The sequence below is a fragment of the Lithobates pipiens genome, unplaced genomic scaffold (genome assembly GCF_037356315.1).
Source record: "Lithobates pipiens isolate NorthernLeopardFrog02 unplaced genomic scaffold, aLitPip1_a1.2 Scaffold_3, whole genome shotgun sequence".
Classification (NCBI taxonomy): Eukaryota; Metazoa; Chordata; class Amphibia; order Anura; family Ranidae; genus Lithobates; species Lithobates pipiens.
In genome coordinates, this window is record NW_027507790.1 from 255,890,024 (window position 1) to 255,903,325 (window position 13,302).

The window sequence follows — 13,302 nt, forward strand, 5'->3', positions numbered from 1 at the left end:
TACACTTCTGCATGCGAGTCCTGGGGCTCATGGTGGCCTCCTTCGAGGCAGTGCCTTATGCCCAGTTTCATACCAGAGTCTCGCAGAAGGTAATCTTGACGAAATGGGACAAATCTCTGTTATCCCGGGATCGGCAGATTCGGGTGAGCCATTTAGTTAGGGACTCCCTGCTCTGGTGGCTGAGATCCCCGGAACTTCGGTCCGGGAAGTCGTTCCTACCTCTACATTGGACAGTGATCACAACGGACGCCAGCCTGACAGACTGGGGTGGAGTATTGGGACTACAGTCGACCCAGGGACTCTGATCAGGGGAGGAATCCAAGTTGCCGATCAACGTGCTCAAGCTACGAGCCATCAGGTTATGCCTCTCCACATGGTCGATGAGACTACGAGGACGTCCGATCAGGATCCAGTCTGACAATGCCACAACGGTGGCATATGTCAATCATCAAGGAGGAACAAGAAGTTCTGATGCAGCATGGGAGGTTGCTCTCATCCTTCAGTGGGCAGAGCGACATGTACTGGCCCTATCGGCCATTTACATTCCGGGAGTGGAAAACTGGCAGGCGGACTACCTAAGTCGCCAGATGCTGGACCCAGGAGAATGGGCGCTGCATCCAGAGGTGTTCAGGCTACTGTGCCTGCGGTGGGGCACACCAGACGTGGATCTCCTGGCTTCCCATCTCAATCGGAAAGGTGCCGAGATTTGTATCCAGGACAAGAAATCCTTGAGCAGACGCATCAGATGCGTTGGTGGCTCCTTGGGGTCAGTATCGACTGATCTACGCCTTTCCTCCGTAAAAGCCGAGGGGATTCCAGTAATTGTTGTTGCCCCAGATTGGCCTCGGCGCCCCTGGTACGCCGACCTAGTATGCCTGGTTGTGGACGCTCCCTGGCGACTACCGATGCGAGAAGACCTTTTGTCTCAAGGTCCCATTCTCCATCCTGCTTTACCATCAATGGTTTTAACGGCATGGCTTTTGATAGCAAGGTGCCAAGGAACCGGGGCCTACCGGACTCAGTGATTTCACCTATGTTGAGAGCGCGGAAATCTTCTTCTCGGAAAATATATCATCGTATCTGGAAGGCCTACATCTCTGTGTGAGGAGAAAGGATGACGTCCTCCTGGCGTGCTCCTATTCCATATCCAGGATCTTGCTGTTTCTACAGCGTGGAGTAGACTAGAAATTGGCTTTGAGCACCATTAAAAGACAAATATCAGCCTTGGCTGTCTTTTTTTTCAGCGACCCCTGGCGTCTCACTTTCTAGTGAGCACCTTTGTTCAGGGGGTTTGGCATGTAGTTCCTCTGGTGTGTCCACCATTACCCCTGTGGGATCTGAACCTGGTGTTATCGGCATTTCAGAAATTCCCTTGTTGGCTCTTTCCCAGAAAGTGGTCTTTCTAGTGGCCATTACATCGGCCAGGAGGGTTTCGGAACTGGCACCCTTGTCTTGCAAGGCACCTTATCTGGTTATCCATCAGGATAAGGTGGTGTTGTGGCTGCAAACTTCTTTTCTGCCAAAGGTGATTTTGGCGTTCTACATCAATGAAGACATTGTGTTACCATCTTTGTGTCCTAAACCAACACATCCTAAGGAGGTGACCCTCCATTCCTTAGACGTGGTCTGGGCTCAAGAATAATGGAGCTGTGTCAGTCAGTGAACAAAAGAGAAAATAGGATTTTTGTACTCGCCGTAAAATCCTTTTCTCTGAAGTTCACTGACTGACACAGCACCCTCCCCTCCTATTGATTACGTTATACTGCTTGTTGACGTACTGAAGCTGCAGGAAGCAGGCTGGGGGTTGTTAAAGCAGTAGTAAACCCAGTTTCAAAAAACACTTGCATTCCTGGCATGCCGGCAATGCTAACTTTCACATTGGTTGTGCTCTCAACCAAACTTTCAAACCATCCAATGGCTGGTTTCATAACTGATCACATGTGCAGCATTATGGCAGTTGAAGAATCATTAGAGGCCAAGATGGCAGCTTCCTTGACTGAAAACGATAGAAGGGTTTACTTCCACTTTAACTAAGGGACCGCCCCTTGGGCGGAAATAGAAATTCTGTTTTTGTACATGTGTAACGTGTTCTGCCTAGTCCTCTCCTGAAGGTGGCATAACAACCCTATGGTCTAGAATAATGGAGCTGTGTCAGTCAGTGAACTTCAGAAAAAAGGATTTTACGGTGAGTACAAAAATCCTATTTTTCTGTGTTTTAGTCCCTAATGACAATTTGTGGGTCAGAATAAAACAATTTTTCCCAGTCTGACGGAGTAACGTTAAGCCGGAGTTCTCTTTCCCAAGTCTGTGTGTAGGTGGGGAGGTCCTAAACTTTTTTTTACCATTTTAGATTTACAGTGGGGAAAATAATAATTTGATCCCCTGCAGATTTTGTAAGTTTGCCCACCTACAAATAAATGAAGGGTTTGCAATTTTTATCATAGGTGTATTTTAAATGATGGAGACAGAATATCAATCAAAAATCCAGAAAAATACACAGGATACAAATGTTATAAATTGAGTTGCAGTTCAGTGAGTAAAATAAGTAGTTGATCCTCTACCAACCAACAATAATTCTGGCTCCCACAGACTGTCTACAGTATGTGCTCATGTGGTACACAGATTAGTCATGTCAATTTAAGAAGGTGCTCCTAACGAAAACTCGTTCTGTATATAAAAGTTACCTGTCCACAGAATCTTTCTTCCATTCAAACCTCACCATCATGGGCAAGACCAAAGGGCTGTCAAAGGACATCAGGGACAAGGTGGTAGACGTGCACAAGGCTGGAATGGTCTACAAGACCACCAGCAAAAAGCTTGGTGAGGAGGAGGCAACTGTTGGAGTGATTATTCGCAAATGGAAGAAATGCAAAATAACCATCAATCTCCCTCTGTCTGGAGCTCCATGCAAGATTTTTCCTCATGGGGTAAGGATGATCATGGGAAAAGTGGGGGATCAGCCCAGAACTATAAGGGGGAGCTTGTGAATGATCTCAATGTAGTTGGGACCACAGTCACCATAAAACCATTGATAACAGAATACGCCACCATGGATTGAAATCTTCCCACAAAGGTCCACCTCCTCAAGAACACATGTACAGTCCAGTCTGAAGTTTGCAAATTAACATCTAAATGATTCAGAGAAGGATTGGGAGAAAGTGCTGTGGCCAGATGAGACAGCGCCATGCAGGAAGAAAAATGCTGACTATGAACACTACCCAGACTATGAACTACCCTAAGAACACCATCCCTACAGTCAAGCATGGAGGTGGAAACATCATGGCTGGTTTTCTGCTAAAGGTACAGGCCGACTTTTCTGCATTGGGGGCCAATGGACGGGGCCATGTATTGTAAAGTCTTGGATGAGAACCTTCTTCCCTCAGCCAGAACACTAAATTTGGTGCTGTAGATGGGTCGTCCAGCTTGACAATGACCCAAAACATACTGCCAAGGCAACAGAGAGGCTCAGGAAGAAGCACATTAAGGTCATGGAATGCCCTAGCCAGTCTCCAGACCTTAATCCTATAGAAAATTTACGGAGGGAGCTGAAACTTCGAGTTGCCAGGCGACAGCCAAGAAACCTTAAGGATTTAGAGAAGATCCGTAAAGAAGAGTGAACCAAAATCCCTCCTGAGATGTGTGAAAACCTGTTAACCAACTACAAGAAACATCTTACCTCTGTGCTTGCCAACAAGGGTTTCTCCACCAAGTACCAAGTCCTGTTTTACTTGGGGATTAAATACTTATTTTACTCACTGAAACTGCAACTCAATTTATAACAGTTGTATTCTGCATTTTGTCTGGATTTTTGTGGGCAACCATACAAAACGTTCAGGGGATCAAATAATAATTTCCCCTACTGTATGCTACAATTATAGGACGGTAAAGTCACATATTCCAACATGTATGCTATTTAGGATACAAAAAACAAACAGGAAAAACCACATTACATGCAACTCTGTCAATGTTCCAAATCATTGCATAGAAAATTCGTTTAGAAAGGCCAATTGCTGCTGCATGCTGTAATTTACATGCTGTAAGAAAAAACATGTCCGAGATATATATATTTTTTCCTTGATGTTTCATCGTGTTCTCACTATTGCGAGCACGTCATGAAACCTCATAAAACATCAAGAAAAAAGAAATAGGTGAAGAAAACCACAGAGAAGGGAAAAGTGTCTCCCCTATACCGTCAACCCCCACCCTAAAATCCCATCCCTGTCCCGAAATATAATGTCCTCATTCCTGCGAGTCAACTTGCCATGCTTTATGCTCTTAGCCCCTGTACACACGGTCGGAGATTTCCACAACCAAATCCGTCGGATTTTGCCCGTCGGATTTTGCCCGTCGGATTTTGCCCGTCGGATTTTGCCCGTCGGATTTTGCCCGTCGGATCTTGTCCGAAACTGTTGCATACACACGGTCAGACAAAGTTGGCGAAAAATCCGATCTTTCAGAACGTGATGACGTAATTTCGTTAGGATGGGACTACATTCAGGCTAGTAGCCAATAGCTTTGATGTAGGAATTTGATCTGAGCATGCGTGGCACTTGGTCCGATCAAAATGCTCTACACATGATCGGATTAGGTCCGACCGGCCCAGTTGGTCGGGAAATATTTCCAACATGTTGGAAAATTGGGTCCGACGGATATTCCGACGGAATCAGTCCGATGCATACCACACACAGTCGGATTATCCGACAACACGTTCCGATAGGATGCATTCCGACGGATTCTCCGACCGTGTGTACAAGGGCTTGGGCAGTTGAGAACTCCCTCCAATAAGAACTACTGTATGCCTTCCATTGTTTGTCATGGGTTCCCTTGACTGAAGCAGCCAGTTACTCCATTCATCGAAATAGTTTCATTGATTTTGACGAGCCACATTGAGATGGATGGTGCTTGGGGTTGTTTCCACCGATCCAGAATACAGAACCTAGGAATGGGGATCAAATGAGGGAGTATAGATTATTCATTTATTCATTTTTTTCATAATTTTTATTGTTTTCTGGATAATTTGTACAAACAAGAGGTTGTCATACACAATGTGTCAACCTAAGCCGGTGTCGCATTGTTTTTTTTTTTTTTTCTTTAACCACTTCCCACCCGGCCAATGCATATATACGGCCGGGTGGGAGCCGTCTACTCCTGATAGGACGTTCAGGAACGTCCTTCAGGAGTAGCAGGATCGCGCGTGTGCCCGCGCAGCGGCGCGATCCCGATGTGCTCGTGTCACCCGGATACGGCACATCTCAGATCGGCAGGAGGGCTCTGTGATTGGCCCTCCTGATCACATGACGGCCGTGTCCAATCACGGCCGTCATGTGATGTAAACAAACAGCCGGTTGCTAGGCAATCGGCTCTCCTCTCCTCACACGGAAGTCACCGCTGAGGAGAGGAGAGCAGAACGCTGCAGCCGGCTGATGATCAGTGAGTATGGGCTGCTTTTTACAGCTTTTTACTCACTGATCATCAGTGTAGTGTAAACACACAACACACCACACAGTACAAACACAGTCCCCACACATGTCCCCAAAACACACATGTCCCCAAAACATACATGTCCCCAAATAATAAAAACACATGTCCCTAATAATAAAAACATGTCCCCCACATATGTCCCACTAAAATCACATGTCCCAATGATTATCTGCACACATATGTACGTGATCACCTGCACACATATGTACATGATCATTTGCGTACATATGTCCGTGATCACACAAACCAATTATTATACACTTAACGGAATTTTTTTTACCAAAAACATGTAGCAGAATACATTTTGGCTTAAATTTATGACAAAATGTGATTTTATTGGATTTCTTTTCAAATAGAAAAAAGAAAATATTGTTTTTTTTCCAAATTTCTGCTATTTTTGCGCTTATATCGCAAAAAAAAAAAAAACGGAGTCGTGAATAAATAACACCAAAATAAAGCTCTATTTGTGCGAACAAAATGATAACAATTTCATTTGGGTACAGTGTAGCATGACCGCGCAATTGTCACTGAAAGCGCTAGAGCGCTGAAAGCTGAAAATTGGGCTGGGAAGGAAGGGGGTGAAAGTGCCCTGTATTGTAGTGGTTAACGATCACTTGTTCTTTGCTGATCCAGAACACAGAGTGAGTACTATGGTCTTATTTAGGGGTTCAGGTCTTTAGGTGAATCTCCAGGAGTCTATAGAGTGTATTCTGGTCTCATTAATGGTTCTGGTCTTTGAATCTCCATGGGTCTGTAGAGGTTACTTTGGTCTTTAGCTGAATCTCCATGGGTCTGTAGAGGGTACTCTAGTCTTTAGCTGAATCTCCATAGGTCTTTTGAGAGTACTCTGATGTTTGAATCTCCATGGGTCTGTAGAGGTTACTCTGGTCTTTGAATCTCCATGGGTCTGTAGAGGTTACTCTGGTCTTTGAATCTCCATGGGTCTGTAGAGGGTACTCTGGTCTTTGAATCTCCATGGGTCTGTAGAGGGTACTCTGATCTTTGAATCTCCATGGGTCTGTAGAGGGTACTCTGGTCTTTAGGTGAATCTCCATGGGTCTGTAGAGTGTATTCTGGTCTCATTTAATGGTTCTGGTCTTTGAATCTCCATGGGCATGTAGAGGGTACTCTGGTCTTTAGGTGACTCTCCATGGGTCTGTAGAGGGTACTCTGGTCTCATTCAGCGGTTCTGGTCTTTAGGTGATTCTCCAGGGGAGTGAATTCACAAATATATTTAGTATAGGCTTTATAAAATATTTAATATACATGTCATATTATTGACCCACATTTATAATCCTTCTCTTGTTATTCAGGTTTCTGTGCTGCTGAAGGTCGGATGTTTGGGGGACCATCTCTTTCTCCTAAACCATGTCCTGCGCTGTCCTGCTGGCATTAATAAATGGGCTGTCCCTTTCATACAGGTAAGCTGTGGTAGAAGTAGAGCTTTAAGTAAAGCTTAAAGTGTTTCTAAAGTCAGAAGGTTTTTTTATCTTAATGCATTCTGTGCATTAAGATAAAAAAACCTTCTGTGTGCAACAGACCCCTCAGCCCCCCTATGAGTTACCTGAGCCCCCTTTCTATCCAGCAATGTGCACGAGAGTCTTGGCTGTCTGGGATTCTCCCTCCTCATTGGCTAAGACAGCAGTGAGCGCCATTGGCTCCTGCTGCTGTCAGTCAAAGCCGGTAAGAGAATGAGGTGAGAGAGGGGGAGCATCTGATTGGACACACAGTGCAGAAGCTTGGCTTGGGTGCCCCCATTGCAAGCTGCTTGCTCTGTAAGCATTCGACTGGAGAGAGGAGCCAGGAGTGCCAGCAAGGGATCTGAGAAGAGGAGGATCGAGGCTGCTCTGTGCAAAAACGGCTGCACAGAGCAGGCAAGTATAACATGTTTGTTATTTTGAAAAAATAAAACGTGACTTTTTAATATCATTTTAAAGGAGACGTAGAGCTAAGGCTCCTTCGGCCATACTTCTCCAGTGAGACACTGGAGTGCACTTGGTTTTGCCCTCCTGTGATCCAGATTCAGAGTTGGCTAAAGTCCACTGTCGGCTGATGTCACTCATCCTGTCCAGGCTTTGGATAGATCCCAACATTAATGTCAGGATCCAGCCTGATTCCTGACCGGCAGCGTGCGGCTGAGAGCCTGAGCAAGCTGTTCCCACCCCCCTCCACAGCCATGTGCTCAAGTTAGCGCTGGAGGGGCAGAGCAGGGAGCCTGTGACTGACAGTCACCACTCTTTGCTCATCGAAGACAGAAAACGTAGTGATCAGCAGTCTTTGATCGCTCAGTTCTCGGTCTTAGAAGTGGCAGGGGATCAATGCTGCATCCACCTAGATGATTATGCATGTTTGTTTTTTTTTGTTTTTTATTTTTTTTTCCAATCCCCATACTATTTTAGGGCTGGCCGTGCATGATTAATTTATTTTTTGTTCAACCAGTGGGTTTGAACGAAAACAAAAAATTATCTGATTCCCTTATCAATACATTGGAGATGGATGGGGAAATCCTCCCACTGAGCTATTTTGCTGTGACAGTGGGGAGACTTCCCTGCCATGAGAATACAATGATCAGTCAGTGGCACCGATCGTTCAGGAAAATAATGATCAAATTATGTACAACCAGCCTGTCTATACGTGGATTAAAATTTCGATCTGTGTTTGTCCATCATTAGTTGCACCATCGGGGGGGGCGTAGCCTAGCTGGGGGTCTGGACTGAGGCTGCCATTCATCTCACTTCATGCACATGGGTCTGCTTGCACCTTTATGGATCTTTTCCTTTGACATGGCCACCATTAGTCTTCCATGCACTCGCGGAATAAGGCAAGCCATAGATTATGCAATTTTCTTTCCTTCAACCACCAGCTGAAGGACAGAAAATCACTCGATTCCCTCCTGCTGGGCTATAGTATTCTGACGGTGGGAGGTTCCCCCAGTGTCGGAATACAATGATCACTGCTGGTGCCTATATTGTGAAATAAGACTGCCGAATTTTCTGTTTGTCTGTGCCCGACTAGCTTTCAGTTTGGACATGTTAAATATCTGAGGTCACTTATTAAAGTGTACCTAAACCCAAGAACCAAAATTGAATACATTGCAGTGCAGCTTACCGTTCCTTACATGTGGTGACTGCAATAAACCTAAACTTTACCCTTAATGAGATATTCCGCTTTATACCCTCCTTCCCGCTCTTCTTCTTTTGGAACTTTTTTTTTTTTTATGGGGTGGGTTCCTGGTTTTGACAAGTACCTGCTCCCCCTTCTGCTCACATCGCCCAGGAAATTCCACTGAGCAATTTATATTCCATTACAGCAAACATCCTTTCGGGATAAAGGTTTTACATGAATAAAAGTTGATCATTGTAAGCACCCCTGTCATTAAGTGGTTTGTCTCTTCCTTATAACTTTATACATTCTGCTGGAGAGCTTCTTTTGAAAAAATGACAGACTTGCTGGCTGGATCACCAGGTAAAAAAATAGAAGAAAGAAAGCTTAACCACTTCCCGCCCAAGGTACGTCATATGACATCCTGGACTTTGAGTGGGGATATCTGAATGATGCCTGCAGCAGCAGGCATCATTCAGGTATCATCTTTTTCAGCCGGCGATTACCTGCACCATAAGAACAATCCTAGCAGCAGTTCAGCTGCTTGATCATTCTTACAAGCGGTGGGAGGTCCCCCGCTGCCCTCTGGTGCTTCTACCAGCTCGCCTGTGCGACCGGCGAGCCAGAGAATGAATCGGCCATTGCCGGAAGTTGAGCATAGAGATTTCCCAGTAATTTCTATGACCTTTGGAGGCCCGGGGGGGGGGGGGCTCAACGTTATGATGTCATGTCCGGGCCCGCAGAAGTAAACATTGCTGGGGACTCAGGTGGAAAGGCAGAGATCGCTTATTTTTTTGATCTCTGTCTTTCCAGCCTGAAGAAGAAATGTGGGGATCTTATAGAACCGACATCTCTACATAAAGAGGACCTGTCGCGCACTATTCCTATTGCAAGGGATGTTTACATTCCTTGTAATAGGGATAAAAGTGATCAAAACATAAATTAAAGAGAAAGTGTATAAAAAAAAATGTAAGGCGTTTTCGTGTGCTCGCGCACAGAAGTGAACGCATACGTAAGTCACGCCCACATATGTAAACAGCGTTCTAATCACACATTATGCAAAAAAATTGGGCTAACTTTACTGTTGGGTTTTTTTTTTTTGTTTTTTTTTTTAATTCATTAAACTTTTTTTTTCTCCAAAAAATAAAACGTGTCTGAAAAATTGCTGCATAAATACTGTGTGACGTAAAAAGTTTCAAAGACCACCATTTTATCTACTAGGGTCCCTCCTAAAAATAACTTTAAAGAAAAAAAAAAAAAAAAAAAAAAAAAAAATATATATATATATATATATATATATATATATATATATATATATATATATATATATAAATAATATATTTATAAAATTTGGGGGTTCTGAGTAATTTTCTAGCAAAAAAATTATGATTTTTACATGAAGGAGAGAAGTGCAAGGATAGCCCCGGTATGAAGTGGTTAAAATAGAAAACAAATCATATCTAAGAATTTGTAAGCGGCAATATAATAAAAATTAGCTTTTGGGTTTAATACCGCTTTAAGAAAGGAATTTTGCTGATGGTAAGCTCAGGAACAATACAGCCCCACGGATTTTACACGCTGTCGCCTGATATCTGATGATGCCTTTGAAAGCAGATGAGGATACAGAATGATATTCAGGTAGTTACCGAGAGGCCTTGTGTTTTTCAGGTCCGCGTTTTGCACAATCCAGCCGGCGTATTCCACTTCATGCAGCAGCTTGCTGTGCTCATGTGTCCGGTCAGGTAAGTTGTCTTCAGATGTCACTGAGAACTCTTTTGTGTGTTTGTCTAGAATCTGATCTCATATTGGGAGAATTAGCATTACACCCATACCCTTTTATTTATCGGCAAATACGGATACTTTGGTGACGTACTCGCCGATATCGTGTCCCGGTACTGTGAGGTGCGATTTGCGTCTATACAAATTAAGCCGGCTCAAATCGCACCGCCAAGAATAGCATTCTATTTGTGGATCCAAGCTTGTCGTAGTGATTTTAGCTTGGGTTCACACAGACTAAAATCAGTGGGGAAAAGCCATGCAATTTGCACAGGAATGGGTTCAGACCCATGTGATGCTATTTTGGCAATCGCACTGCCATTTGTGATCTTTTTCGAAGTGTCGTTAATCTAACATTGACACCTGCAGCAGATTGCATGGACGTCGAGCGATGAGGGGAAACGCGGCAAATATTGTGCGTTTCCCACAGTGTATCAGTGTGAACCAGGGCTAAAGCATATATGCACTTATAAATATGTTTTGTGAATTAAACAGGCAAGCTTTAGTAAATACCAGGTTCAGCCCTAATATCTAATTTATTTCCAGCTCTCCCGTGAGTTTCTAGGTTTTTAGTAACTATATTGTGTTCTTTCCTGCCCGCACCCACCACGTGAAGGCTTGTTTGGCCATGTGGATCACTGGTGTGCACTGTGACCCAGAATCAGAGATGTCACAGAGCCACTCCAGACTGTGGAAGGACCCCGACAATGTCGCAATCCACTTAGAGCCTGACCGGCAACTGGCTCAGCCTCTCAGCCAGCCGCTTATGCCCCCTCTGGTGGTCTGACGCGCTTGTGAGCTCTAGAGGGGCAGAGCACAGAGTGGTGGTCATGTGATCGCACTAGGGTTGCACTGATACTAGTATAGGTGCCAATACCAATCATTTGAATGAGTATCGGTACTCGTGCAAATGCTCTGATGCCTAATCCGATACCTGTTGTATTGGGCCAGGCACCCTCAGCGTAGCGGGGGGTGGGCAGCCTCACAGATGATCGGTGCAGTTGGGAGGGGGGGATAGGTACAAGCACTAATCTCCCTGTGTGGCTTTCAATAAAGCATATGACAGCCACTTCTCCTCTCCCTCTCGCCGCTGTCAGATGCTTTTTTGAAACCTACACAGGGAGATAAAGGCTTGTCAGTGCTCCCCCACCACCGCACTGATTATCCCCCGTGTGCTCCTCGCTCTCTCTCCGGCTCCCCCGTGTGCTCCTCGCTCTCTCTCCGGCTCCCCCGTGTGCTCCTCGCTCTCTCTCCGGCTCCCCCGTGTGCTCCTCGCTCTCTCTCCGGCTCCCCCGTGTGCTCCTCGCTCTCTCTCCGGCTCCCCCGTGTGCTCCTCGCTCTCTCTCTCCGGCTCCCCCGTGTGCTCCTCGCTCTCTCTCTCTCCGGCTCCCCCGTGTGCTCCTCGCTCTCTCTCTCTCCGGCTCCCCCGTGTGCTCCTCGCTCTCTCTCTCTCCGGCTCCCCCGTGTGCTCCTCGCTCTCTCTCTCTCCGGCTCCCCCGTGTGCTCCTCGCTCTCTCTCTCTCCGGCTCCCCCGTGTGCTCCTCGCTCTCTCTCTCTCCGGCTCCCCCGTGTGCTCCTCGCTCTCTCTCTCTCCGGCTCCCCCGGGTGCTCCTCGCTCTCTCTCTCTCCGGCTCCCCCGTGTGCTCCTCGCTCTCTCTCTCTCCGGCTCCCCCGTGTGCTCCTCGCTCTCTCTCTCTCCGGCTCCCCCGTGTGCTCCTCGCTCTCTCTCTCTCCGACTCCCCCGTGTGCTCCTCGCTCTCTCTCTCTCCGGCTCCCCCGTGTGCTCCTCGCTCTCTCTCTCTCCGGCTCCCCCGTGTGCTCCTCGCTCTCTCTCTCTCCGGCTCCCCCGTGTGCTCCTCGCTCTCTCTCTCTCCGGCTCCCCCGTGTGCTCCTCGCTCTCTCTCTCTCCGGCTCCCCCGTGTGCTCCTCGCTCTCTCTCTCTCCGGCTCCCCCGTGTGCTCCTCGCTCTCTCTCTCTCCGGCTCCCCCGTGTGCTCCTCGCTCTCTCTCTCTGGCTCCCCCGTGTGCTCCTCGCTCTCTCTCTCTGGCTCCCCCGTGTGCTCCTCGCTCTCTCTCTCTGGCTCCCCCGTGTGCTCCTCGCTCTCTCTGGCTCCCCCGTGTGCTCCTCGCTCTCTCTGGCTCCCCCGTGTGCTCCTCGCTCTCTCTCTCTGGCTCCCCCGTGTGCTCCTCGCTCTCTCTCCGGCTCCCCCGTGTGCTCCTCGCCCTGTCTCTCTCTCTCCCGTGTGCGCCTCGCCCCCCCTCTCCCTCTCTCTCTCTCTCTCTCTCTCTCTCCCGTGTGCGCCTCTCTCTCTCTCTCTCCCTCTCTCTCTCTCTCTCTCTCTCTCTCTCTCCCGTGTGCGCCTCTCTCTCTCTCTCTCTCGCTCTCTTGCTCCCGTGTGCGCCTCGCTCTCTCTCTCTCTGGCTCCCCCGTGTGCTCCTCGCTCTCTCTCTCTGGCTCCCCCGTGTGCTCCTCGCTCTCTCTCTCTGGCTCCCCGTGTGCTCCTCGCTCTCTCTCTGGCTCCCCCGTGTGCTCCTCGCTCTCTCTCTGGCTCCCCCGTGTGCTCCTCGCTCTCTCTCTCTGGCTCCCCCGTGTGCTCCTCGCTCTCTCTCTCTGGCTCCCCCGTGTGCTCCTCGCTCTCTCTCTCTGGCTCCCCCGTGTGCTCCTCGCTCTTCTCTCTGGCTCCCCCGTGTGCTCCTCGCTCTCTCTCTGGCTCCCCCGTGTGCTCCTCGCTCTCTCTCTCTGGCTCCCCCGTGTGCTCCTCGCTCTCTCTCTCTGGCTCCCCCGTGTGCTCCTCGCTCTCTCTCTGGCTCCCCCGTGTGCTCCTCGCTCTCTCTCTCTGGCTCCCCCGTGTGCTCCTCGCTCTCTCTCTCTGGCTCCCCCGTGTGCTCCTCGCTCTCTCTCTCTGGCTCCCCCGTGTGCTCCTCGCTCTCTCTCTCTGGCTCC

The 13,302-nt window shown here is 47.7% G+C and overlaps 1 protein-coding gene across 1 annotated transcript in view; it reads left to right on the plus strand.

The window, feature by feature from the left end:
* EPG5 (ectopic P-granules 5 autophagy tethering factor) overlaps positions 1 to 13,302 on the plus strand; it is a gene marked incomplete in the record, with an annotated part of 249,948 nt that overhangs the window by 61,506 nt on the left and 175,140 nt on the right. Inside the window, 2 exon segments of the mRNA XM_077463073.1 lie at positions 6,795 to 6,902; positions 10,252 to 10,325. Coding sequence (XP_077319199.1) covers positions 6,795 to 6,902; positions 10,252 to 10,325 — 182 coding nt within the window.